At 45.0% G+C, this 25,561-nt stretch overlaps 1 protein-coding gene across 2 annotated transcripts in view; it reads left to right on the forward strand.

The window, feature by feature from the left end:
* Positions 1-25,561, forward strand: part of RPS6KA6 (ribosomal protein S6 kinase A6) — a 499,939-nt gene that overhangs the window by 36,441 nt on the left and 437,937 nt on the right. Inside the window, exon 2 of one of the 2 annotated variants that reach the window (XM_078688488.1) lies at positions 17,098-17,134. The exons of the other annotated variant lie outside the window; for it this stretch is intronic. Coding sequence (XP_078544614.1) covers positions 17,098-17,134 — 37 coding nt within the window. The remainder of the gene's footprint in view (positions 1-17,097; positions 17,135-25,561) is intronic. 2 annotated transcript variants of the gene reach the window in all.

Consider the following 25,561-nt stretch of genomic DNA (forward strand, 5'->3'; position numbering starts at 1 on the left):
TTTACCAAAAAAGGTAAGAGGGGAATAGACCTGCTGTTGCTCATGATATTTACATTTGGATTTTTTTTTTTAGAAGAGAAATAACCATTGCTTGTTTTCAGATTGTGAATACTAAGCCATACTTTAAGCTGCTGTTAAAGAAAGTCAATATAATATCCAGTTTCGGGGACATGAGGAATTTAAGCAATTTAGCCTGGGCTGGGTTATATGGGGCGCAAAACACCCGTATGTTCCAATCGCTGATTTTACTGCCTGTTTTTTCTGTTTTAAAATCTGGATTTTCGCTCATTGTGGTGCAATCTGTTTTTTAAGAATAACAGGAGCACAGTGGGAATTGCCAATAGTATATTAGTTAAGGGCTCACCTCTGTAGTCCTGAGGTCTCCACTTCCCGCTCTCTGATCCACCACGGGAGGTCCCGATTTGTTTGTGGAGAGAGCGGGGGAGAGGAAGTGAGGGGAAGCAAAGCCTGACCACTTCCAGTCGCACTGCTGGGAGACAGTCTAGTGGTTCACAGCCTTGCATTAATTTACTCAATGCCACCACTGACGCGAGCGCCGCTGGCGCACCAAAGGCAAGCCCGTCTGCTCCCATCCGCGCACGGATCGCGCTCCGCGCCAGCCACTCTATCAATTTTACCTTGGATCCTCAGTATTATTCGTGTGATAAGCTGATTCAGATAAGAGGTACAGATTCGTATTGTCCTGGGCTATCATTAAATCCTCTGCATCCCCGGTCCCAGAGGTCCTGTCCTCTCTGTCATCTCACCTTGACAAATCATATAATCAAGGCTATCCCCCTCTGCATGGCCTCTGGTGTCCAGTCCGAGATATATCCCATGGCCCCGGACTCAATACAGTCAAAGACAGCTGTTAGGTGCTTCAAAGCAGCGCTCATCATGGCAAGATTAATAGTAAAAAAACGCAGTGGCCATTGCCGATTTCATAGACGCCTAGAAACTGGACCTAACATTCGGTACAGAAACCTGGGCCAATGCCGGGTCAGACCAAGATCTCACATGGCCACCCCCGGGCTTTACTATCTCTAGACTGGACCGCCCCCTAAAAAAGGGTGGCGAATTAGCTATTATCTCACAGGGCCCCCACTCATTTCTTTTAAGCCCCTTCAAACAGCCTCTAACTGTGAAGCATTGGTCTTTAAAATCACCTTGAACAGAACAGCCAGTACTCATTCAATGGCAGTACTCCTTTACAGACCCCCTGGTCGTAGTGCAAGCTTTCTTCACAACTGTAGTCAGCTGCTGGATATTTTTTTTTTATATTCAAATTGTATTGTTTTTTTTTTCCAGAACAAAAAAATTGTATTGGTTTTTGAACACATGAAACAAATCAGCAAGTACACGGAAATCATTAAGACAAATACATTCCTGTAATCAATGCAACCCCCAATCACGAACCCCAAAAGACATACTCAGACAAGATATAGCGTCAGCTTACTCAAAACCCTCAACATTACCTAACCACTTCCCCCACACTCTACAATACTTTTTGCCGCACCCCTTGGCCATGTACAGGGCTTTCTCCTGGGTCGCGCACCAATCCACCCCTCTATGCCACCTCCCCAGATCAGGTGGTTCGGGACTTATCCAAGCCGCCATTATGTCCCGCTTGGCCACAATCATAGCTGTATTAAAAAATAACTTTTCATTTCTGGACCCATCCAGGCTGTCCGTGATCCCCAGCAGTGAGTGACGTGGGTCATGGGGAACCTCCCAACTTATTACCTCTGCAAGTTCCGCCTCAAGAGACCCCCAGAATTGCTCCAACCGGGGGCACGACCAAACCATGTGGAAAAAGTCAGCCGGTGTGTAAGGACTAATCGCACAAGACGCATCCGCAAGCAATGCCGCTCGGAAAAAGCGCAGGGGAGTGAAATACGCAGGATGCAGGTAGTAGAGCTGAATCAGATTGAGTTTGGCAGAGATAGTGACTGTCCTGGGGGCCATGAGAGCATCGCGCCAATCCACTTCATCGAGGGGGCCCACCCATTGTTCCATTAACTTATCTAAGGAGGCAGGTGTGTTGTTAACTAAAGTGTGGTAAATACGGGAAATGTCCCCCTTACCCAAGTCCCCCATCATTGTCTGGGCCTCAGTGGGGCTACATTTGGGGAGCCTTGTGTCATCCGGGATGTGTGTATGGAGGGCGTGTCACATCTTCAAATATTTATAAAATTGGGACGAGTGTAGGGAGTAGCGAGTTAGGAGCTCCTGGAAGGTAATTACATGGCCTTTAGCCCATACATCCCCAAGTTGTGAGATGCCAATAAGATCCCAAGTTTTAAAACCATGTAGTCCGCTAACCTCCCGGAGCCAGGTTCCATGCCAGAGGGGTGTACATTGGGTCAGTTTATGCATCCATCCGTTATGACGCAACGAGGCCCGACAGGCCAATTAGACAGAGCGGGTCACCTCGGGCAATCGGGATGGAATGGCCCCCCGTACATCATGGCCTGGATTGTAGTTAAACCTAGTTCACTCAACTCCAGCCTATAGGCGGGGTCAGACCAGCCCCCATTTAACCACTTGTCGACCACCAGGAGACGTACGGCCAGGAAATAAAGGTATAAGTGCATCATCCCCATCCCTCCATCAAAGGAGGGAATCCGGCATGTAGACAGAGCCAGGCGTGCCCTCCCACTGCTCCAGAGAAACCGGGTAGATAAATTCTCCTTTTCCTGGAACCAAGTCCTGGGAAAGCAGAAGGAGGACATAAAGAAATTTGGGGAGGATCATCATTTTAAACAAGGCCACCCTCCCCAGGGGCTTCAGAGGTAGCGATTTCCATTTAAGGAGATCTTCCTTGGCCTTCTTAACCAACGGGGTTACATTAAGAGCCCAGCCCAGCTCGGGAAGGAGGGTAATCCATATTCCCAAATATCTAAAGAATTGTCGCTGAAGTGGTATGGTAGATTGCCACTCAAAGCATTCCCTCGAGAGATGCAGGGGTACCAGAACTGATTTCCCATGGTTTAGCCGCAGACCAGAGGCCTGTTCAAAAGAATGTAGGGTCTGGAGGCAATATGGCCTGGAGGAGGCTGGGTCAGCCAAGAAGACCAGGACGTCGTCCGCATATAATGCGATCTTATCCGTTTCAGTATTAGGCCACAAATGCGTTCCTCAGCATGCACTAGGGAAGCCAAGGGCTCCATCGCCAGGGCGAATAACAACGGGGAGAGGGGACAACCCTGCCTAGTGCCCCTGGCAATGGGAAAGGCCTCCGATAGCACCCTGTTGACCAGCACTTGTGCTCTCGGTGGGCGTAAAGGACACAGACCAGTGATCTGAATTGAGGCCCGAACCTCATCTCGGCCAGCACATCCTGCAAATACGTCCAGTCCACTGTATCAAATGCTTTTTCGAAGTCCACGGACAAGAGTGTTAAGTGTGGGCAGCTGCTGGATATTAAAGTCCTCTTTTTCAGACTTTGCCATCTTAGGGGACTTTAACCTTCATCTTGAAAATACTGCATCCAAAGACGCAGCTATCCTTACCGATCTTATGGGTAGTTTGGGCTTGGTCCAGCAAGTGGACAGCCCCACCCATAAGGTAGGCCATGCATTAGATGGTATCTTCTCGTACAATCCTTTTCTCAAATTTTCCTCTATGTCCCTCTAACTTGGTGTGATCATTCTGCTGTGTTTTTTAGTATTTGTCCAGAAGAAGGAGCAGAGGCCTCCTTCTCCAATCGTAGTAGTCAAACGCCACTGGCACAGAATTACTCCGGAAAGCCTTACGCAACATTTTAACCTCTCTAGGCCAGTTCTGCCTGCGGACTTGAAGGAGGCCACAAAAACTTACCATAACTGGATCACCAAAAATCTTGACTCCTTAGTACCCTTTAAATCTGCAACCATTAAAAGGACATCCCCCTCCGAACCATGGTTTGACAAAAGCCTGAGACAGCAGAAGCAAGTATATCGAAGGCTGGAAAGGGAGTTGCTCTCACATTACAAAATAGACGACAAGCTCATATATAAAAAAAGCCATTGCAGATTATAAAGTAAAAATGTTAACTAATAAAAAACAATACTTTTCCACAAAAACAAGAGCTTCTTTCAACTCCTCCGAAGAACTCTTTTCAACTTTACAGAAACTGAGTAAACTTCCTGGCCAGAAAAATAAAGGAGTAAACCAAGATTTCTGTACCCAGTTAGCATCGTTCTGTTTAGCAAAAGTAAAGGCAGTTGTGGAATCTGTTGTCTCATCTCAGGGAGTAGGAGGAGTGCTATCCTATGGTCCCTCCACTATCAAGACTGAGGTCTCTTGCGAGGAAGGTCTCTCAGTTGACACAGTCCCTTGCCTTCACAACTTCAGTAACATCTTGCTAATTTAGGTTATGACTATGCTTAGTCAGACGAGATCAGGATCACCCTGGGACCCTTGTCTCCCTTAAATCCTCCACCTAGCCCCAGAGGCTACGGCCCATTTTCTTACTGGGATTTTCAATCAAATGTTTTCTGTAGGATATTTTCAGACTGAATGGAAGAAGGCATCCATTCTTCCGTTGTTGAAAAAACAAACTTGGATTGTCAAGATGCGAACAGCTATGGGCCTATTTCTTGTTTTCCCCTGCCCGCTAAGATCTTTGAGAAGGCCATGAATACAGAACTCATCAAGTTCTTGGAGGACCACAAGCTATTTAGACAGCACACAATATGGCTTCAGAAGTCAACATAGCACCGAGCTGGCCCTAATCAATCAAAAATCAATCAAAAAATCAGAGAGGTTCTGGATAAAGGCGGGAAGTCACGGCTGATCCTATTGGACCTCTCGGCGGCCTTCAACGCGGTTGACCACAGCTGGCTTCTCAGTCGCCTTTTCTTTGTGAGGGTCAGGGGTAAGGCTGTGGCCCTTATAAAGTCCTTGCTCACTGACGGAGAACAACGAGTGGAACTTGACTGGCATAGTTCACCCTGCCCAGTGGGTGCCACAGGGCTCCTCACTGAGCCCAACACTTCTCAACATATATGTTACCCCCCCTTCGCTCGCTCATAAAATCCTTTTGCTTCAAAACAGTGTTGTATGCCGATGACACAAATCGTTGCGTCCTTTTCTGGAGCCCACACGGACACCGCTTTAAGATTCCAAGAGTGCCTGCACAAAGTCGGATAGTGGATGGCCCAAAACTGCCTCAAACTGAATGCAGGGAAATCTGAGGTGTTTCTATTTGGAAACAACACTTCTTTCTGGCAACCAATCTGGTGGCCACAGGAAATGGGTGAAACTCCCACTCCTGTCACTGAGGTGAAAAACCTTGGAGTTCATTTTGCGTCTAAACTATCCTTCGAGGGGCAAGCCAATGCAATCGTCTCGTCCTGCTTTTTAGAGCTCGGGCCTACGTCACAGTGCGTAGCAGTGTAGGCGGAGCCCAAGAGTCCTTGTGTGAGGGTGTCCGAAATGCTACCTAACACATTCCTGGCTGCTCGTGATTTTTCGTCTTTTTTTTGCCAGCTGCATGGCAATTGAGCTTCGCATGCGTGTGTTTTTACAAGAGAGCACGCAATAGGCCACAGGCGTTAGAGTTGCTCCGCCTAGTGCATATTCCGTGGGAACACGCGCAGCAGAAGGGCATATGTTTTGAATTATCCCGGCTTGACAGCCGAGATAATTTAAAACATATGCTCGCAGTGGTGCGTGCCTGGCACCGTTCACGAGCTTCTAATCGTGCACATTTCCTGTTCTGGGAGGCTGGTAGCGCATGCATCACGCACGACGAGCTGTACTTAAACTGTGAGTTTTGACAGGATGGTTTTCATAATGGGTTCTACTTGGAATGGATTGGAAGTTTATATGTGCGCTCTGGTCATGTAATGCGCAGGGGTCTAAAGCAGCGTGCTGATGTGAAAGAAGGGGTCAGCTAACGTGTGGCAGAAAGTGAACTACAGACGCTGTTGTTGTGGGGGCTGCTGTGCACGAGGATGACACGCAGGGCAGCACGGTGTGCAGTGTGGCGGAGGGTTACCTGCTGTCTCCCGCGGCGGGGAGCGGTGACACCAGCAGAGCCCCATGCCCGTCTGCTCCAGCGGGGGCTGGAAGTCTCGCAGCTGTTGGGACCTTCCAACGAAGCACTTCCTCTCTCCCATGAGAGCGCTGCGGCCGGTCCAGAGTGCAACTAGCTGGCGGGCGGCATTCTTGGCATCAGGTGCTGCGTCTGCCCCGTGGCTCTTGGCTTCTGTGGCACAGCTGTGGCTAGAAACCCCCACAGCTCGCACTCTGTTTCTAGGAGGCTGTTCGCAGCCCCAGAGCGGCCAGCGCTGCCCCGACCGGCCAGTCAATCACAGGGCAACCCCCGCCGTCGCAGCCTTTACCCTTTAGCTGTCTCCCTTTACAAGGTTTGGAGATTATTTAGGAGGCGCCGTCCCTCCTTAAGGTGCCGGCTCTCGCTTTAAGGGACACTTCCCCTCTTTAGGAGGAACGGTCCCGCATTAGGGTATTTTTCCAGACAAAGACTATCTATTGTTCTTCCACAGCCAGTTCTTCATAGTGCATTAAAATCGATCTCTATCTAGCCCGGAACATTGTCAAACCCGAAATGCCCCTCTATTTTTTTTTAATCTTTCGAATATGGGAGAGGTTGGCCCGTCCCAGTTGGCTCACCCTGCCTGCACCCCGGCTCCTCCAGAGTCACTCTCCGCTCATCGGAAGCAGAGCCCGGGAAGCAGCAGCGTGGGAGCCGGGCGTCTCGCCAAGGACCATGAGCCCTGAAACGAGTTATTTTTAGGTCAAAGTGGAAACACGGGAATAGTTAAACAAAAAAACGATATATCTCCCGAAGGCATTGCTAGCTCTAACTTCTAAAGAGTTAGTCCAAGAGGCTGGGCAGAACGAGCTCCAGCAGATTCAGACTTACTGGTATACTGACCCAGAGTTTATCTGCACCAATGCATTCTGGTAGTTGTAGTACTTTTCTTCACTTAGTACAGCCAGGGCTCCAGACTCAGGCTCCACATGGGGCATATTGCGCTCGTCTGTTAAGGCTGCAGTGTTTTAAATGGGCAGGTACTGTCCGGTGCTTTTATGTTCAGGGGAAAGTCACTCTTTTATGCTTTATAGTAAAATAATTCTGTGGGCACCATTAAAACCTAGAATTATGTTAAATGAGGTTGCACCTTTGCGGGGGGGGGGGGCAGGGTGAACTATTTTCACTTCATCTATTGTCTAACGTTTACTAGCCATGATGAGGCACTTTCCCTACAGGTTGTACACTACGTATTGGAAACCTTATGTTAGTGATTGAACACGTATGACATTTGAAATAATCCTATGTAATTTAGTACAAGACTTCATATTTTTATTAAGTGTAGGTGCCATATATAAAATGATACACCCCTATTTTACACTGTCGTTCAACTTCATAATATTCAGTCGTGCCACTTAATGAGCGTTTTGCTGTTATTTTTGTGGTCATTGTTGTAGATTAATGATGTGGACTGACAAGCGTGAACAAGGAAATAATGTAAACAATCTGAGTGCAGAGTGAGTGCAGAGTGAGTGCAGAGTGAGTGCAGAGTGAGTGCAGAGTGAGTGCAGAGTGAGTGCAGAGTGAGTGCAGAGTGAGTGCAGAGTGAGTGCAGAGTGAGTGCAGAGTGAGTGTCAGAGTGAAAGTGAGTGCAGAGTGAAAGTGAGTGCAGAGTGCAGAGTGAGTGCAGAGTGCAGAGTGAGTGCAGAGTGAAAGTGAGTGCAGAGTGAAAGTGAGTGCAGTGTGAGAGTGAGTGCAGTGTGAGTGCAGAGTGAGTGCAGAGTGAGTGCAGAGTGAGTGTCAGAGTGCAGAGTGAGTGTCAGAGTGCAGAGTGAGTGTCAGAGTGAGAGTGAGTGTCAGAGTGAGAGTGAGTGCAGAGTGAAAGTGAGTGCAGAGTGAAAGTGAGTGCAGAGTGAAAGTGAGTGCAGAGTGAAAGTGAGTGCAGAGTGAGTGTCAGAGTGAGAGTGAGTGTCAGAGTGAGAGTGAGTGCAGAGTGAAAGTGAGTGCAGAGTGAAAGTGAGTGCAGAGTGAGTGTGAATGCAGAGAGATTGACTGCAGAGTGAGAGTGAGTGCAGAGTGAGTGCAGAGTGAGTGCAAAGTGAGTGCAAAGTGCAGAGTGAGTGCACCAACAGCCATCAGTTCACACATCAATTGTTAACGCATCCACAATAATCTATTGTAGCAATCGCAGTATGGTGCACTTTACTTTTAAACATATACATCTAAACAGCAGCATGCCACCATTGATACAATTCCAATACAACCCACATATTTCTACTACACACCACATGCATACACTCCATAACACATGGATAAAAGACATTGCCATTTACAATGCCATTACCTCTAACTCAAATAAATCCGAGACTTATTGCATTTTTAATGCTTGTTTATGATTGGAACCATCTGAAAGATCCTTCCTTTCATTCCACTAGAGCTCCAGAAAGCGGTTGTGACAGCTCTCATATTGTCCTGACCGGACTATTGCAACGGGCTGTTCCTCAAGATACTCTCACTCTTTCTCAATAAAATGCAGGTCCTACAAAATGCAGCAGCCCGTCTGCTGCTCAATATCCCAAAGCATCAATCGGTAGCACATGTCTTACCCTCTTTGCACTGGCTACCGGTAAATAGAAGGATCAAATTCAAGGCCCTCTATATTGCCTCTACAGCAGTCCATGGACTCGGCTAGGACTTCCTGGCAAACAAATTTAAGTTGTATCTTCCAGGTAGGGAGCTTTGCTCTGCAAAGTCCGCAAGTCTTGTAGTCCCCAAAGTCAAAATGACCACGTTGGGGGAGGGGGGTGGGGGGAAGCTTTGTGGCAGGGACAGCGAGGTTTTGGAACTCTCTTCTCTTATTCTCCGCGCTGGCTCACACTTCAGGCTGAGTCGCCGCGCCTAGACACCTCTGGGTATTAGCGTGCGGTATAAATCCTAATTTTCTTCTGCAAGAAAGTTGCAAGATTATTGCATATATATGTTGTAGCAGGCAAAACAACAGTTTGTGATTGTTTGTGTGTTATAGTTTGCCAACAATTCTTTACATATCCTTGGATAAAGTAGTTGAGTTGTTTATTCTAGGAGAAAAGTATTTTTTTGTCTGTTTGATAATTTCCTTTTAAAATTTCACTTATTCCTTAATTTACGTTTCATCTCTTCACCATAGGCCCTACTATACATGGGCTACAGGTGATGCATTATCGATTTGTTATATGCAAATTCTGTATTTCTAAGATTGTTTAGATAATTTCAGGAGTGAATCATTCTATTTATTACCTCAGAAAAATGACTTGCAAAGAGTCTCAATTGGGTTATTATAATTAATAATAGTTTTAATGTATCTACTAGAATGGACCTGGACATTTTGGGGGTAATGATTGCAGTCTATTAATTTATGTTCCTTACCTTTTTCTCTTCATTCAGCCTCCACTAAAATAGGGATCTTAAATGGGATATCGAGGTGATCGCTCCAGATGACTCAAATTGTACCATCTATGCTAATAGATTTGACTGAAGAAAAAATGGAGTCTAAGAAGTTGTGTGTTGGTTTCTCATTAAGGTAGCTCTAGGTTAAATTGTACATACTTAGTAGGAATCAACGGGCGATGCTCACTGTCCGATCAAAGCATTTATTGAAATCTCCTAGAACAGTAAGCTTTTGGTGTTCCTAAGCTCTAAAACCAGTTTCCTAAATTATTTTATTAAAATAGGTATGTCATGTTTTGGGTGTGGGGGTGTATGATATATTCTAAAATGAAAGCAAAAGTAGTGTTATTACATTCAGTTTAAGGTATAATGCTTTGACATTAGAATTAAATTTAGCTCTTTCTGTTGTCACTGTTAGCAGAATATGAGCAATAATAGCAATAACAATCATCATCCTGCCTAACCTGGCGATCAGTCCTAAAGATGGCATAATCGGGAGGCATTAACTGTTCAAGAATTGCATTTTTGTGCTTGGAAATCCATGTCACCACTGATCTAAGGCGTCAGTCTTTCAGATCTCCCTAATAAAATGACGGTGTGCTACAGCTGATTACACATTGCATAGTATTAACTATACATATGTGACATTTCTTTGTGCACAGCGGTGAGGAATATATTGAAGAGCAAAGGAAACCTTATTGTAATTTTGAAGTCATGTGAGGACGTAGGGGCAGGTTTTTGAGAACAATGCTAATAGTGTTGGAAAAGAGTATACTTTCTGATTGTTAATTACACATGGATAGCATTAGAGGAGGGAGCTAGACTTGCTTTCCGCTGGTCAGGGATCGGAGCTGACAGGCTTGCCTTTGGCCCACTGCCGTAGTTGCCTCCATTTTATAAGGTGAAACACTAATATGGTGAAAAGACTAAAGCTGGTGCGCTCAATACCTATTAGATGACCTACAATCTAAAAGTAGAAAAAGGCCTACTTGTTTAGCTAGACTACTTCTGAAAGTTTTATGTTACAAAAATATGCAATCGCCAGGTCCAATACTCCCCATGCTCAGTGTTTCCTTCCAAAGAATTGTTATAAAAAGCTTGAGAAATGATTTGTAGAGAATGATATGATTGGTTTAGACTGCACAAAACAGTGCTTCAGTAAATGTAGATTACCCAGTTATAAATGTAAACCGAACCTTTTTTTAAAGAAATGAGCGAATCACAGATGTACATGTGGCAAACAAATGACGACTGTGAGAAATGAGGTTTGCCCCATTTAATTCTCAAGATTTTTTTGTTTTTTCGACTCTCTGGTTTATGGACTTCTGCCATGAGTGAGTCCCACTGCCCGAGTGTCACTGTAAGCCCTGCTGAAATGGCCTGAGAGTGTCAACCCAGTGTCTACTTTTTAAGGTACAGTCCGTTACTGTGCAGGTGGTTTAAATGTAAATGTAGTAAATGTAGTATACTTGTAAAGCGCACAGCTGCCCCAGCAACGGGGCGTCCCGGCGCTGTATAACTCTGGGGAACCCGTCCTGGCTTTACCTGTGGGATGGTCCCTTGCTGGGAGTCCCCAAGGTGGAGCCAGGCATCCCCGGAATTGGTGGGGCCGTTGTGGAGATTAGGCAAGCTATTGCCCAGAGTTGCCGAGTGGAACCCCTGATTAGAGTAAGCACCGAAGCGAGAATTATCGAGTCCGCTGACCAAGGTCCACGACCCTGCCGCGTCGGGAATTGAACCCTGGTCCCAGGCTGACTTCTGCTCTCAGGCCTGCCGCCTCTAACCAGTGAGCCACACTACTCCTTAAGAGGCTCTGGGCTGATTGTACATGAGCACACGTGTGCGGGCTAATCATGTGAGACAACCTTCTAACTCACACCAGTGTCTGCACACAGGTAGCCTGTCACAGAGGGGATCCTACATGGGTTTGTGGTAACCTGTGCATTTCTTATCATATGAGTGATCATTAATAATATGAGTATTTGCATCTTTAGTGCTTCACTGAAATGTTTAGCGTGTGTCACTGTATTGTACACTGTTGGGAAAATCTACACCAAAGCACAGTTTTGCCATAGTATTTAACATTGGAGATAAAGGTCCTAAGATTACAGTGACAGCTGTGACCTCATGTTGTTTAGCCTGTCTCCAAGGTTAATGTATATATCAGAAAGAAATATTGAGGTCATAGAGAAAAAGATAAATCTTTGTTTCCCTAAGCAGTACATATTTGTGATAATAATGTAATCCGATCCTGGTTTACTGTAGGATTGGTGTGTCCTGCTGGTGTCTAGGCCAAACTATGGCAAAACTGTCAAATGAGGCGAATTGAAGTTTTAGGTAAAAATACTTACAAAAATGACATTCTTTATTTAGTATCCAAATTTCCTTCTTGGAAAGTATTCATAAAAAATTTGCATATCTATGCAAAACAACCAAAAGGACAAATAGCCAATGCATGTTTCGCGAGTATCTTTTTTTCAAAATTTTGCTTCTTCAGAGCTAAAAATAATTTCTAAAAGTTAAAGTAAATTACATTGATCACACACAATTAATCCCCCAAAAATCCAATATTTATATATCAAAATCCCATAATCCGCACTTAAAATAATAAGAAAAGAGAACGAAAAAAGAGAACGAAAAAAGAGCGAACATTAATTACTTAAAATTTTCACATCAACAAAAATTCATTCATTTTAAACTAGTAAAAACAATAAGGCATTGTGGGACCGTGAATGCAAAAGACCGTTCGTTTGAATAAAAAAATAGCTGATTCTTTAGAATCAATTTCCAGTGTAAACATGCACATCACATTGTCGAACTTTCCAGTACAAATTCAATGTAGTTGATAGAAAACATGTTGCTAAATGTCATTGATAAAAAAAGCTTGTCGAATTATGGAATACTCTTAACTTCAGTATTTAAGATTTAAAGCATCTGATGTAACACATACATCTCAAAATGTAACATCTGAGTTACGATTCGCAAAGAGAAACCCAGACCAACACTACTAGTTCCTACTTAAAAAAAAGCCTCCGAGTTTAATAGGAAGAGAACAAACCATTATTTTGTAGTGACATTTTGAGGTGACAAGGCTCAATGTGATGCAAAGTTCTTATAGGTACGATCAGGTTCTAAATGATATAGTAAAGCTAATAATAAAACCTATTTAATCATGTGTTTTTAAAGATTCTGATTGGATATCATTTGTTACTTTGTAAATAAATATGATTACTAGCCTTTTGTATATCCCAGTTCAACTATTGGCTCTTGCCCTAACAGTGACCGCATTTTACTAAATTACATTTGCAAATCCATCTGAAAATGAGAGCGCTTTAGTGCCACAGTGTATTGGGATGACCTTCAATTTTCCATTTTCTGTTTAACAGATCCCCTTTCATGTCTCTCTTCCTCCCCTTTTCTTTGTTTTAAAGGCATGTTGCAACTCCTCGTACACTGCTATTGAGCTGCTTGCTGCTCATTTCATCTTCAGTGCGCTGCATTCTGCATGGGTAGTACTCAGAACATTTAAAATCATTATGTCAGCTAACAATAATGTTTCGTAATCTCTTTTGAGGACTTAGAGCCACCCCACTAATTTTCATTTGTAAGTCTTCATGTCCTTAAAAATGAGTTGCTTGTAAATGGTTAATCTTGTCTCTGTGTCCCACCTTTTAGTCATTTGTTAACTCAGAGGGAGCTGTGCCCAGGACTTGTACTCTTCCACATGTCGCATTATAGCAACTGTATAAGAGACTACGTTTTCCTTTGTCTAAGCCCACCTCACAGAGCGCTGGGTGTTTTCAGTTGCTATGATGTCTGCTGTCATGCAGCCGCTTATTTCCCATTTTTGTTTAAAGTTCAGGGGGGAGATCTCCTCAACATGAAATGTTTTGCTGGAGAGAACCGTGACCACAAGTATCTAGTTATGCGCTACCGATGCAAACACAAAATCGCTACTGTTACAATTTATTTATTATAGCCTTATAGCGTGCCGTAGCGGACTATACCGGCTAGTAAAGGCCCGCTCCAGCGTTTAACAGAGGAGCAGGACTTTAATAGCCGGTATAGCCCAGCTATGAAGGGCTATAAGACTATTAGAACATATTGCCACTAGAGCGCAGAATGTTCTAATAAATAAAACATAGGCCTCTCAGAGCTGAAATCCCCTCGAGCTCCAAAAGGCCTTTGTTCAAACAACCTTGGAATGCTGCTCTGCCGGCTTTTACCGGTCCGTAGAAGCACGGAGCACTCCATTGTATTCAATGGAGTGCTCCACATTCCAGTGTTCTAATAATGTATATTGCCCCAATTAAAGATGGCCACACGTCATGCGTGATGACATCATTAATGTCACACTGCATGAGGAGGCAGTCTTATGGCTATTGTCAAGGCTTGTATAAAGCTATCAAACTGGCGTTGCCAGTACTTCTTTTCTCTTGCTTATTTTCTCCCATTACACTTTCTTAAACCCTTGTAATTGCACGTGGCAGCCAGGAGATTCTGCGGCAGCGCCTCTCCGCACTGTCAGTTTCCGAGCAGCTTTTCTTTGCTACCATTTTGAAACTATAAACTATAAATTACATTAATGCGGAGCTAGGGATTCTTTGATGATGCTACTAGACTGCAGGATTTTCTGGATAATAGCCTAGTTCAAGTTCAAGTTCATGCATTTATAAAGCGCACTACTCACCCAGAGGGTCTCAAGGCGCTGGGGGGAGTTGTTTACTGTTTATCGAATAGCCATGTTTTCAGTTCTTGTCTGAAGGAGATGCGATTCTGAGTGAGGCGGAGGTGGGTGGGGAGTGAGTTCCAGGTCTTGGCAGCCAGGAAGGAGAAGGATCTGCCACCCATGGTGGTTTTTCGGATGCGCGGGACTGCGGCGAGGGCTTGATTGGATGATCTTAGTTGGCGGGTGGGATAGTAGAAGGACAGTCGGGTGTTGAGGCATTCGGGTCCTAGATTATAAAGGGCCTTGTGTGCGTGGGTAAGAAGGCGGAAAGTGATTCTTTTGTTGACGGGAAGCCAGTGGAGGTTTTTTAAGTGACCGGTGATGTGCTCTTGGCGCGGGATGTCTAAAATGAGTCTCGCTGATGCGTTTTGGATGCGCTGGAGTTTTTTCTGCAATTTTGTTGTAATTCCGGCGTATAGTGTGTTGCCATAGTCCAGTCGACTCGTGACCAGTGCATGGGTGACAGTCTTTCTTGTTTCGAGGGGGATCCAGCGGAAGATCTTTTTGAGAATGCGAAGGACGTTGAAGCAGGAGGACGATACGGCGTTGACTTGTCTGGACATTGAGAGGGAGGAGTCTAGAATGAAGCCAAGGTTACGTGCATGGTCTGTGGGTGTGGGCGCAGATCCCAAAGCGGAAGGCCACCAGGAGTCGTCCCAAGCTGAGGGGGAGGATCCTAGGATGAGCACCTCCGTTTTGTCTGAGTTGAGTTTTAGGCGGCTCTGCTTCATCCATTCGGCTACTTCTTTCATACCTTCGTGAAGGTTGTTTTTGGGGGTGTTGGGGTCTTTGGTGAGGGAAAGGATTAGCTGGGTGTCGTCGGCGTAGGAGATGATGTTGAGGTTGTGTTGACGCGCAATGGAGGCGAGGGGACTCATGTAGACGTTGAAGAGGGTGGGACTGAGTGAGGAGCCTTGAGGTACGCCGCAGATGACTTCGGTGGGCTCTGAGTAGAAAGGGGGGAGTCGGACTCTCTGGGTTCTCCCGGCTAGGAACGAGATGATCCAGTCCAAGGCTTTTCCTTGTATGCCGATGTTGTTGAGGCGTTGTATGAGGGTGTTGTGACAGACAGTGTCGAAGGCGGCGGAGAGGTAGGGCTGCACAGTGATTTATATCATGGGTTCAGAGTCACTCCGGCGCACTTGGCACTTGTGGTTTCTTTTTCTGTGTCACCCTCTCCAATTTTCGTCGATCCATCTTACTCACCATCTCGCCAGCCCCCTCCCCGCATCATTCATTTTCTCAGTAGTACATTTTAAGTACGTTTCCATCAACAAGCTTTCTGTGTGTATGCACCTGCCTTCAAAATCACCAGCGCAAGGGATATTGGAGCCTTTGTGCATGCAACATTTGACTTCCCAACTGTGAATTGCTGGATTTTAATAAGTTGGTAGAAACTGTGATGCTGAGCACAGATGGACTCGCACATTCACCTTCCTGACAGAAATAATATGAAAAAAATAAGTATGGACGTTTTAAACGACATATTCAAACTATACTTGTCTGTGTAGGCCTAGTTTAATCATATTTGGTGGCTGATGTTTAGGTCACAATGTCGTTTGCAGTACGAGCATGCAAATGTTAAAGACTGAACTTACTAGCATGCTCTAGAGGAAATTCAGATAGTCATCACACAGGTTAGATGGAAGGTGGCTAGACAGGGCCCCTTGCATGGCACCCTTTTCATTAAGAAAACTCAATACGTAATTATCTCTTCATACTCATTCCTCTACTGGTATTAAATGTGACTGTTTCCCCCAATTCTTCTTAAACTTGCTGTAAATTATCCTGAGAAAACGAAAGATATTGGTATCACTACTGGTACCAGAAAACTGTGGTCAACACGAGCTGGTACGTCTTAATCGGTACAATTTGGCTTTAAAAATGTAGAGCTTCAATGTAACACCACTCCCTCTTGCCCCTGCCCCCCTCTGTTTGATGCACTCGGGGAAAGTGATCAAGTAGCTCCAAATCCTACCCTGCAACACAAATTGTCTTCCTGTGCATGTAAGGATTATCTTTGTGCAGAACTGTTTGCTGAGCAGGCTAATCTATCCTCTCCAGGGATCTGTGTTTGACCTCCTGGTAACACTTATGAATCCCGGCAGGTCTACTCATCCTTTCAAAGTCAATAAAATGAGTACCATTGAGTTGGGTAACTATGAACATCTGTTATTTTTGCTCTAGGAGACCTAAGACTTGAATGAACACTCTCTTTGCAAATACTCAGTATATTGTGTGCCCTTGTGTCTTGTATGTGAAACAAACCTGTGCTAAACTATCACCCATCCAGGTGCTTCTCACCTGGGATAGTTGAATTTTAATTAATTATGGCTTTAATGTAGCTGGATATGGCGCGCCCTAAACGCTGGAACCCAAATCACATTGTGGCTGTATTCCACAAACCTCATTCCCATCCCTGCCTCCTTTTAGCCTCCAACCCCAGGTTATTCATCATTGAAGGAACTGAGATCCTCAAAACATTTTGGTACACCATCTTGTAATTTAATCACTTTCCTCTTTATGTACTTGCACTCGGGTCATTATAATGGCAAACCAATTCCCTATATGACCAATCATCCACCTGCCACCTCTCGTATTGAACATCCACCTCACCACATGTGAAAAGTACCTGGAATGTCCGGCTGAAGTCCTGGTTTGAGACTCCCTCTAAAGCAGGCTTCTCTGATGAGTGGCTTGTGAACTACACGTAGTTCTCCAGCTACCTGTGAGTAGCTCTCCTGTGTGCTGCCCAGCCTACTAAATTAGAAGGTTTTGTTTGGTTGAATTAGTATCTGTATATCAAAATGTAAAAGTGTGTTTAATGTATAAATGTGTGCATTTTCAGAACACTACTTATCAATAATAACCTGCACACCTTCAATTTTGCTAAATTTCAAAAAGAAATTGCTACAAGTGTTTTAATTCACTGATTCAATGTTTGTCAATATTTATGACATAGGTGCAACCCCTGGAGATCCCTGACTAACCCCTGCCAGGTACGTAATGTGATTCTGAATTTCAAACACAAATGTGTTTAAATACCAGGGTGCACCGTTCAAGAAATTTCCCAAGTAGGTGCTGTCTTTCTTTAACATAATTATATGCTGCTACATGCAGTGATTCAATCTATTGCAAACTCATTTCTATTATGGTGATCCAAATTCTTCACAAATGTTATCATTTGCATGACATTCAATCAACAAGCAAAGGAAAACCAATGTAAAGTATCACTAGTCATGCTTATTTTTAACAAAATATCTAGGGTTTATCAGCTTGAAAAGAAATTGCGTTAAAAGACAAAAAGAAAACACAAGAAGACAACTACATAATAAGAGTTCGTACTCTGTATTAAAATTTCATATGAGTAGAGTTTTTAAATTTTCAAATTTTCAATTTTACAGTTTTGAACTTCCACAAATTTCAATATCTCAGTAGTTTGTCCAACTCTTCCCAATGCATTTCAGTGCGTGCACTTTCATCAGGGGAACACTGCAAGAGTTATAATCACATATGTAACTAATGTTTTCCAAAATCAAATTACAAAACACAATTTGTTTATGTAGATTACTATAGACATTTGTCAACATTTACATTGATTATGATTCTATATGCATTATTTACACATTATTTCTCATGAATTGGTTTCACCAGCTCAAATGCGTTTCACATGGTCTATAAACAGCTGTAAAATAAACAAATGTGCTCACAACCAGAGTGATATGTACCTCTAAACTGCCCAAAAAAACCGTGAGTGCAGTTTCCTAAGCATGAGTGAAATATATCCGATTCCAGTGAACAACTAATATGGGTGCCTAAGTATGAAAGAGTAAAAAACTGTAAACTATAGTGGCGCCCAAGTGTGAGAACCCAAGCCAGTTGGGAAAATAGGTTTAACCTGCCTCTTACCTACTGCCATAGACGAAAATGCCAGATAAGTTTGTACCAGTCTATTTAGAGAGGTTCTGCAAAGAGAGTACCCAAAATTCCGATCAATATGCTCATTTGTCAATATTTGTGATCTTGTAAAGAGCTGTTATCAAAAAGGGCTTACGTGAATATTCAGCGTTATAACCGAGACTTCAAACAGCCTAATCGGTTTCTAATTTAAAGAGTCCCGTGTCGTCCGTATAAGCTGCGAAGAGAATAGACACATTTGTTCGAGCGTTTTGTTAGCCGAAGCTAATCCGTTGTTTAAAATTGTCATTTCCAACATCTTTTTACTGCTGATATTTGAATAATAAAGCACGCAACCTTGGGAGACTTATTTCTAATATTATAACCGTGGTGCCATGGAGCATGGCAGCTGTGGCTTACGTATTTCCCTTGTAGAGGCATTCCAAATTTGACTAACCCTTTTATACTGATCGTGTATGATGTGTTCACTACCAATAATATAAGTAGCTCAGGATGATTTTAACTTACCATAAGTAGCTCTTGTTAGTGAAAAGGTTGGAAACCCTTACTCTAGAGATATTATTTTTAATTAGATTGTTTCAGTTAGACTCTCATGTACACTTTTCATAGTCTCACACAGTGCACCTGGCCCTCGTGGTCCAATCTATTTAGGATTCTGCCGGGCTAGACAAATCTGGTCTCCAACCACGTGATAAGCCAATGCACGCAAAGTATAAAAGTCACAGCAGGTGTACAGATTCAATTGCCGTGTGTAAAAGTGCTTAATTCTTTAATTGAGCCCACTTGCTTGGTGTGCCGCCATGTCTTTTTTCGGCCCCATGAGTGCGCCCGCACTTTTATTTAGCTTAAAACAGTCATAGATTACGTAACAGCTCTTACAAGCCATATGCTCTGCTCAGGTGACCACTGTCTCCCTCCCAACTGCCCTGCACACCTCAAATGCTGTCCATCAAAGAAGTTCAACACTGAGGGACTCCGCTCTCGTAATGAGGGCCTCAGTGTTCAAAATTTGCAAAGAATTACAAAAAACTGCACTTTGTGCTCACCATTTGCTTGTTTTTAATAATAATGTCGATGAATGTGTTTGTTATTAGGTTCTGTTGTCCCACCCTCCTGATTTTAGTTACAGTTCTTGGGTGTGACGCACATTTTCTTCACCTTATTAACTCAATGACTGGCCATCCTGACAAGTTCTCGTTTAGTGGTATCCACAAGTGCCTCTTCCCACTGTCCCCGATCACCAGTTTGCTGCAAACGACCTTGTCCATTTAATGCACTGTTATTTTTCAACAGTTGTAGCAGAGGTTCCTTGTTTCAACCCTTTTTGACACATGTTGTACCGCATCCCCCCACGAGCCTTTAGGGTGTAATTTGGTATGTAGATGGCTGGCATGTAGTTGCTATTTGATTTGCATGTGATACCATTTTGCTGCAGTCTTTAATTCTGGCTTTTGGTGATTTTGCTTGTGAATCTCAATGCTTTGGCAGCCTTCTTGCAATAGCTACTCTCCTCTGGTAGGTGGGACATCTGCCTCTTGATTTCTGTGGTAACTCCTCTTGCAATACCTTCTCTCCTCTGGTAGGTGGTACCTTTTGCATCTGTCGCTACTTCTTCCTGCCCATGAACATGTTGACAAGGAGCCCCATACAGACTCCAGTTATGTGTCCTGACCTCAGTTTTTCTAACACCCTAAAACACATCTGGAGCTTACTTCCTACCTGTTTGTTTTCTTTCACCAAAAAATCAAAGCTATCCACACAATTACACACCACTCAACTCCACGCATTTCCAATTCACACCACATAATTCAACACCAAACCACATAATTCAACTCAACAACACAATTGCACAACACACCCCATACATCTTTTCCACACCATGGAATTCCACATCATGCCACAAAATTCAATAGCGCACCAAATAATTAAACTCCACTACATCCTACTTCACAACACAAAATACTATTCCACATAATTACAGTCCAAAGCACATGATCCCACTCCATAACATTCCCGTACACTCAATACCACATAATTACTATCCACATATTTCCACTGCACCCCCTGCTACATGCTACATAATTGAACTGCACAAATCCACCACACAGTTTCTCACCACACAATTCCACAACTAACAATTCCAATCCAACTCACATAATTCCACTAAACACCACATACATACATTGCACAATGCATGGGTAAAAGACATTGTCATTTACAACACCAGGAGCTCCAACTCGAGCACATGTGAGACCTCTTGCTTTTTCTGGAGAAGCAGACCTTATTGCCGCCACTGCCGAGAGCCACACGGCCGCAGTAAAGACACCAGGAATCACCGCCGCCACCGCCAAGAGTCCAAGGGCACCGGACTCTGCGCCGCCGCTCCGGGAGACTACAAATCCCGGCAGGCCTCGCGGCGGCGCGTGCAGAGTGACGCTGGTCGCGCCCTGAGAGCGCCAAACAGGATAAAGCCAGGACAACCCCGGCAGAGCGGGGGAGAAGCAGACCTTATTGCCGCCACTGCCGAGAGCCACACGGCCGCAGTAAAGACACCAGGAATCACCGCCGCCACCGCCAAGAGTCCAAGGGCACCGGACTCCGCGCCGCCGCTCCGGGAGACTACAAATCCCGGCAGGCCTCGCGGCGGCGCGTGCAGAGTGACGCGGGTCGCGCCCTGAGAGCGCCAAACAGGATAAAGCCAGGACAACCCCGGCAGAGCGGGGGAGAAGCAGACCTTATTGCCGCCACTGCCGAGAGCCACACGGCCGCAGTAAAGACACCAGGAATCACCGCCGCCACCGCCAAGAGTCCAAGGGCACCGGACTCCGCGCCGCCGCTCCGGGAGACTACAAATCCCGGCAGGCCTCGCGGCGGCGCGTGCAGAGTGACGCGGGTCGCGCCCTGAGAGCGCCAAACAGGATAAAGCCAGGACAACCCCGGCAGAGCGGGGGAGAAGCAGACCTTATTGCCGCCACTGCCGGGAGCCACACGGCCGCAGTAAAGACACCAGGAATCACCGCCGCCACCGCCAAGAGTCCAAGGGCACCGGACTCCGCGCCGCCGCTCCGGGAGACTACAAATCCCGGCAGGCCTCGAGGCGGCGCGTGCAGAGTGACGCGGGTCGCGCCCTGAGAGCGCCAAACAGGATAAAGCCAGGACAACCCCCGCGTCGCGGGACGCCCGGGCAAAGGGCGGGCCCTCTACGGCCCTCATCGGCTCGACCGGCCAGGCTAGGCCACCCCCCTGATATCTTTCATACGGACTATAAGGTACTGTTCCCAGTTCGTCCTAGTGTACATTATTGCACTATAGAGGCATTGGCCTGCCAAATCGTCCGGATGTTTGATTGACTTGCATGGCACATTGTTTTGCCAACATTTACTGTTCCCATTTTATTTGAGCCTTGATAAGTTGCCTAATAACTGTTTCAATTATGGGGAAAAAACTGGTTCCTGCCCCAGTAGAGACAGTTAACACTTTAGATTCATATCTTGTACAAGTGGTTAGTAACATCAATAATAAGAGAAGGCAATCTCTTGGCTTAAGCCAATCACCCATTCTGCCTATAGAAAGTCCCTCCACAAGTATATTAAGTACAGCGACATCTGATTCACTAATACAAAATCCACCGTTAAATCTTGTAGATTCTAACCCTCAAAACAATAGCACTGAGGTTGCTGCTGCTGCTGACGCTGACCTTCCAACAGATAGAACAGATTTAATAGATCTATCAGATAGCGTTTTCATAGATGCAAACCCCCAGTTAGCTACTACGGACGAAGACCCACAATCCCTGCAGCCTGCTATACGGGCTGTTATAGCCTGTAGAAGACTCCCAGTAAAGAGGGGGGGGAAACAAACAGGAAGGAAAAAACCCGCCACACCACCACCTAGGCGGGTGGGGAAATATGTAGACCCCGATATTGATATAGAGTCAAAACGCATTATCGATGACTATCTTTTTAATAGGATTCAAGATATGATAGACACAAAGATCAGGACTATAATCAAACCCCTGATCGGGAAACTAGATAAACTAACATCTGAGGTCAAAAAACTGGGTGGGGTACATAGTAAACTAGTAGATGAGGTAGAGAATTTATCCTCCCTCGTCACAAATTTAACACCCACGGACACGGAGATTACCCCAATAGAAAGCATCTTACAGCCCATCCAACTAGGGCTGCCGCTTCCGCCAGTATCACCGTCAGTACCTGTTCCTGGTCAGGATGTAGTTGTAAATGCTGGAGATGCGAGTAATAGTACTACTGGCCCTATAGTGGTCACACATCAAGAGGATGTTTCAGCCCAATTCATATTGGAAGCCTCGCCAGTAGTACTGGTACTGGCAAACGTCCCTGTTCTATCACAAGATAAAATAGAGTCCAATCAGGGTCTAAAAGATAAAGCGTTACATTGGCTCACTAATAATATGTATATGGCTCAACAAGGGCTCGATAAATTGGCTGGGGATATTGTCATGACTAGGAGAGTATCTTGGATTGGCAGTAAGCCAAAAAAGTTTAAAGGGGACTGTGTCATCCTAAACTTTGCGAATGCCGAGGTCCTTCCAGATATTTTGAGCAATGTTTTCCCACCCCAACGTCGTAGTGGATCTATTATCCCTCTCACTCTTAAGTTCTTTTATGATGAGACTCAGTTTGCCACCTTACCCAATATCCCCATTTACAAAAGAAACATCATTTCTAGCAGCTGGGGAGGGGGTACCAGATCGCGACATTTTAATGACTGGTTTCAGCCCACAGCACATCGGGAGCCAGGAAGATTCAACTACTTGAATGAGTTAAACAATAGGCCTGCCCCTGCACATGAGCTAAGATCTAATGGTTGGGGTTCTGGCCTACTGGGTTACGAACATAGTGTTCGGGGCAACAGGCCCACACATTGGTTGAGAAACGATCAGTTTCTTACACGTCCAAATACCCCACAACCTATGTGGAACCCAGCACCATATCGACAGGGTCAGGCGGCTACTCCCTTTGAGTGGGGCTTTGCCACAGGAAACAGGTTTGGTCCTTTATCTGATTTAAATACCTGTGATTGACTTGAACCAGGAATTGATCTGGAAAGGGAGGCGTTGAACAACTTAATATTAAAACGTGGAGGTCTAAATATTGTTGAGCACTTTAACAATTTCGCCACCGACGTAGTACTAGAGTCTCAAGTGCCAATTAATCCTGCTCAGCAATTGATTTCATCTCGGACTGTGCCTTTTGTAAATATGAGCACGTTGGGAGTGGATACACAGAGCCTCTGCCGAGCTGAAACCAGTGAAGGTCCATTATTGCAACCAGCAGCTGAAGGTGACTCAGAGGATGTAAATGAACTAAGGTTACCCACTGATTCTTGTAAGATCATTAGTTGGAATGTAGCAGGCCTAAGTGCAAAACGCCAGGATCATGCCTGGCTGAGCTTTGTTTCTAAGCATCATATCATCGCTTTGCAAGAAACCTGGGATACATCCAACAATCTTTGGTGGGATGGGTTCACCTGTTTCACTAAACCTGCAGTGGCTAGTAGGGCGGGCAGAGCTAAAGGTGGATTGGTGATCTTGTTCGCGTTGGATTTAGTAGGAAGTTATAGGAAGATCAGCACTGACTCTGACAACATCCTAATGGTTGAAAGGGTGATTAATAAAACAAGTAGGACTTTATATGTTAATTTTTACAATTCAGGGAACAGTGATTATAGCGGTCGCAATATCTCCAGTTTGGACAGTTTTCTAAACACAGCAGCACAGAATATCGAGTTAACTTTTGAGTTTATTTTATTAGGCGATTTTAATATTCATTTATGTAATTTAGCCTGTAAGGGAAGAGGTGCTAATGAGGTCGATGACGCGGCCTTACAGGGACCTCATTTTGAACATTCTGCAGAGGGGCAGGAGCTCGAAGAATTATTGGCTAACTACGATTTATATGAACCTGATTGTGGCCAGAGATCGACAACTTTTACCGGCGCCCAAAATGGCACAGTGATCGATTACATTTTTGTCTCACCAGGGATTTTAAATCGGATCATGGCCTATCGTACAGTTGCAACACACCACAGTGACCATAACCCAGTTTTACTCGAGGTGGCCTGGGGTGCCCAGATGGGGGCGCCACCAATCACTGTAAAATCGGCACATCCCCTGAGGACCACTGACCAAGATCGACGAGTGAAGTGGGCTAAAGTGATTCCGGAAAACTTTTATGAAAAATGCTTCCCTAAAATCAAAGACCAGGTGGAGCTTTGTAAAAACCCGGGCACGCAAGGTGAACACATAGTAGCAGCTTTCGAGGCAATTTGCAACCAGGTTTCTAAGGATCTTTTAGCAAAACCAACCCAGGGAGCACAAGGACATAAGCGATGGTTTGACTCTGTATGCTCGAAAGCCCACAGAGAACTGGTGGCCGCCCTAAAAAATGTCCCAAGGGATAAAGATGACATCGTGAGATTAAGGAAAATCTATAGGGCAGCCCTTAAGAACCGTAAAGACACGTTTAAACGCGAAACATGGGACAATCTCCTTTCAGCGGCAGTGCTTAAGGATAGTAGGAAATTCTGGGAGATTATCAAACAGCCCCTATTCTCTGATGAAAGCAATGCTCCCATGGACTGCGTTATCACAGATGAAAAATGGTTGTCTTTCTTTAAAAACGTCTATGGGGGTGACGATGATGGTATAAAAAAGGGCCCATTAACCAATGTAGATGTATATCCCATCATCTTTAATCCCCAAGAAGTGGAAATAGCTCTCCTGGCAACCACCAAACACAAGGCACCTGGCCCCGATGGAGTTCCCGCTGACTTTTTTATGTATTCTCCTAAACTGTGGGCTGAGGTTATGTCAAATGTGTTTAATGCAGTTAATGGTAATCCAGCTCCCGCCTCCTGGGCCATATCCACCATTGTCCCCATTTTTAAAAATAAAGGTCAGCGGGACGATCCCGCGTTTTATAGGCCCATATCCCTCTTGGACTCAACTATAAAAATCCTGGGTAGAGTCCTTTTATCTAGACTGAGGGAGAATGTTGAGGGTTGTGGTGGGCTGACTGACCTGCAATATGGTTTTAGGGAGAGAAAAGGGACCATTGAACAATGTATTAATCTGCATCTACTCATCTCTAAGTACACGGTGGCCAAGGAGGGTTCCGTGTTTTTGGCATTTATGGACCTCTCCTCGGCCTTTGACCTCGTCAATAGGGCAAAACTTTGGTCAATTCTTTTGGAGATGGGCATTGACGAAGCTTTGGTTACGTTCATGGCCACTATGCATCAGGAGCTTTTTGCAGCCGTCCGAGTGTCAAACAATGGTAGATGTACCCCACTTTTTAAATCTCTAAAGGGGGTTCGGCAAGGCTGCATTTTAGCCCCCACGCTCTTCACCATTTATATTAATGGCCTGGGGGCACACCTGCGAGACCAGGACGCGGACGTGCCACGTGCAGGAGAGGTCCATATCCCGGCACTCCTGTACGCGGATGACGCCGTGTTGATTGCCC

This window comes from Lissotriton helveticus, chromosome 4_1 (assembly GCF_964261635.1).
Source record: "Lissotriton helveticus chromosome 4_1, aLisHel1.1, whole genome shotgun sequence".
Taxonomy (NCBI): domain Eukaryota; kingdom Metazoa; phylum Chordata; class Amphibia; order Caudata; family Salamandridae; genus Lissotriton; species Lissotriton helveticus.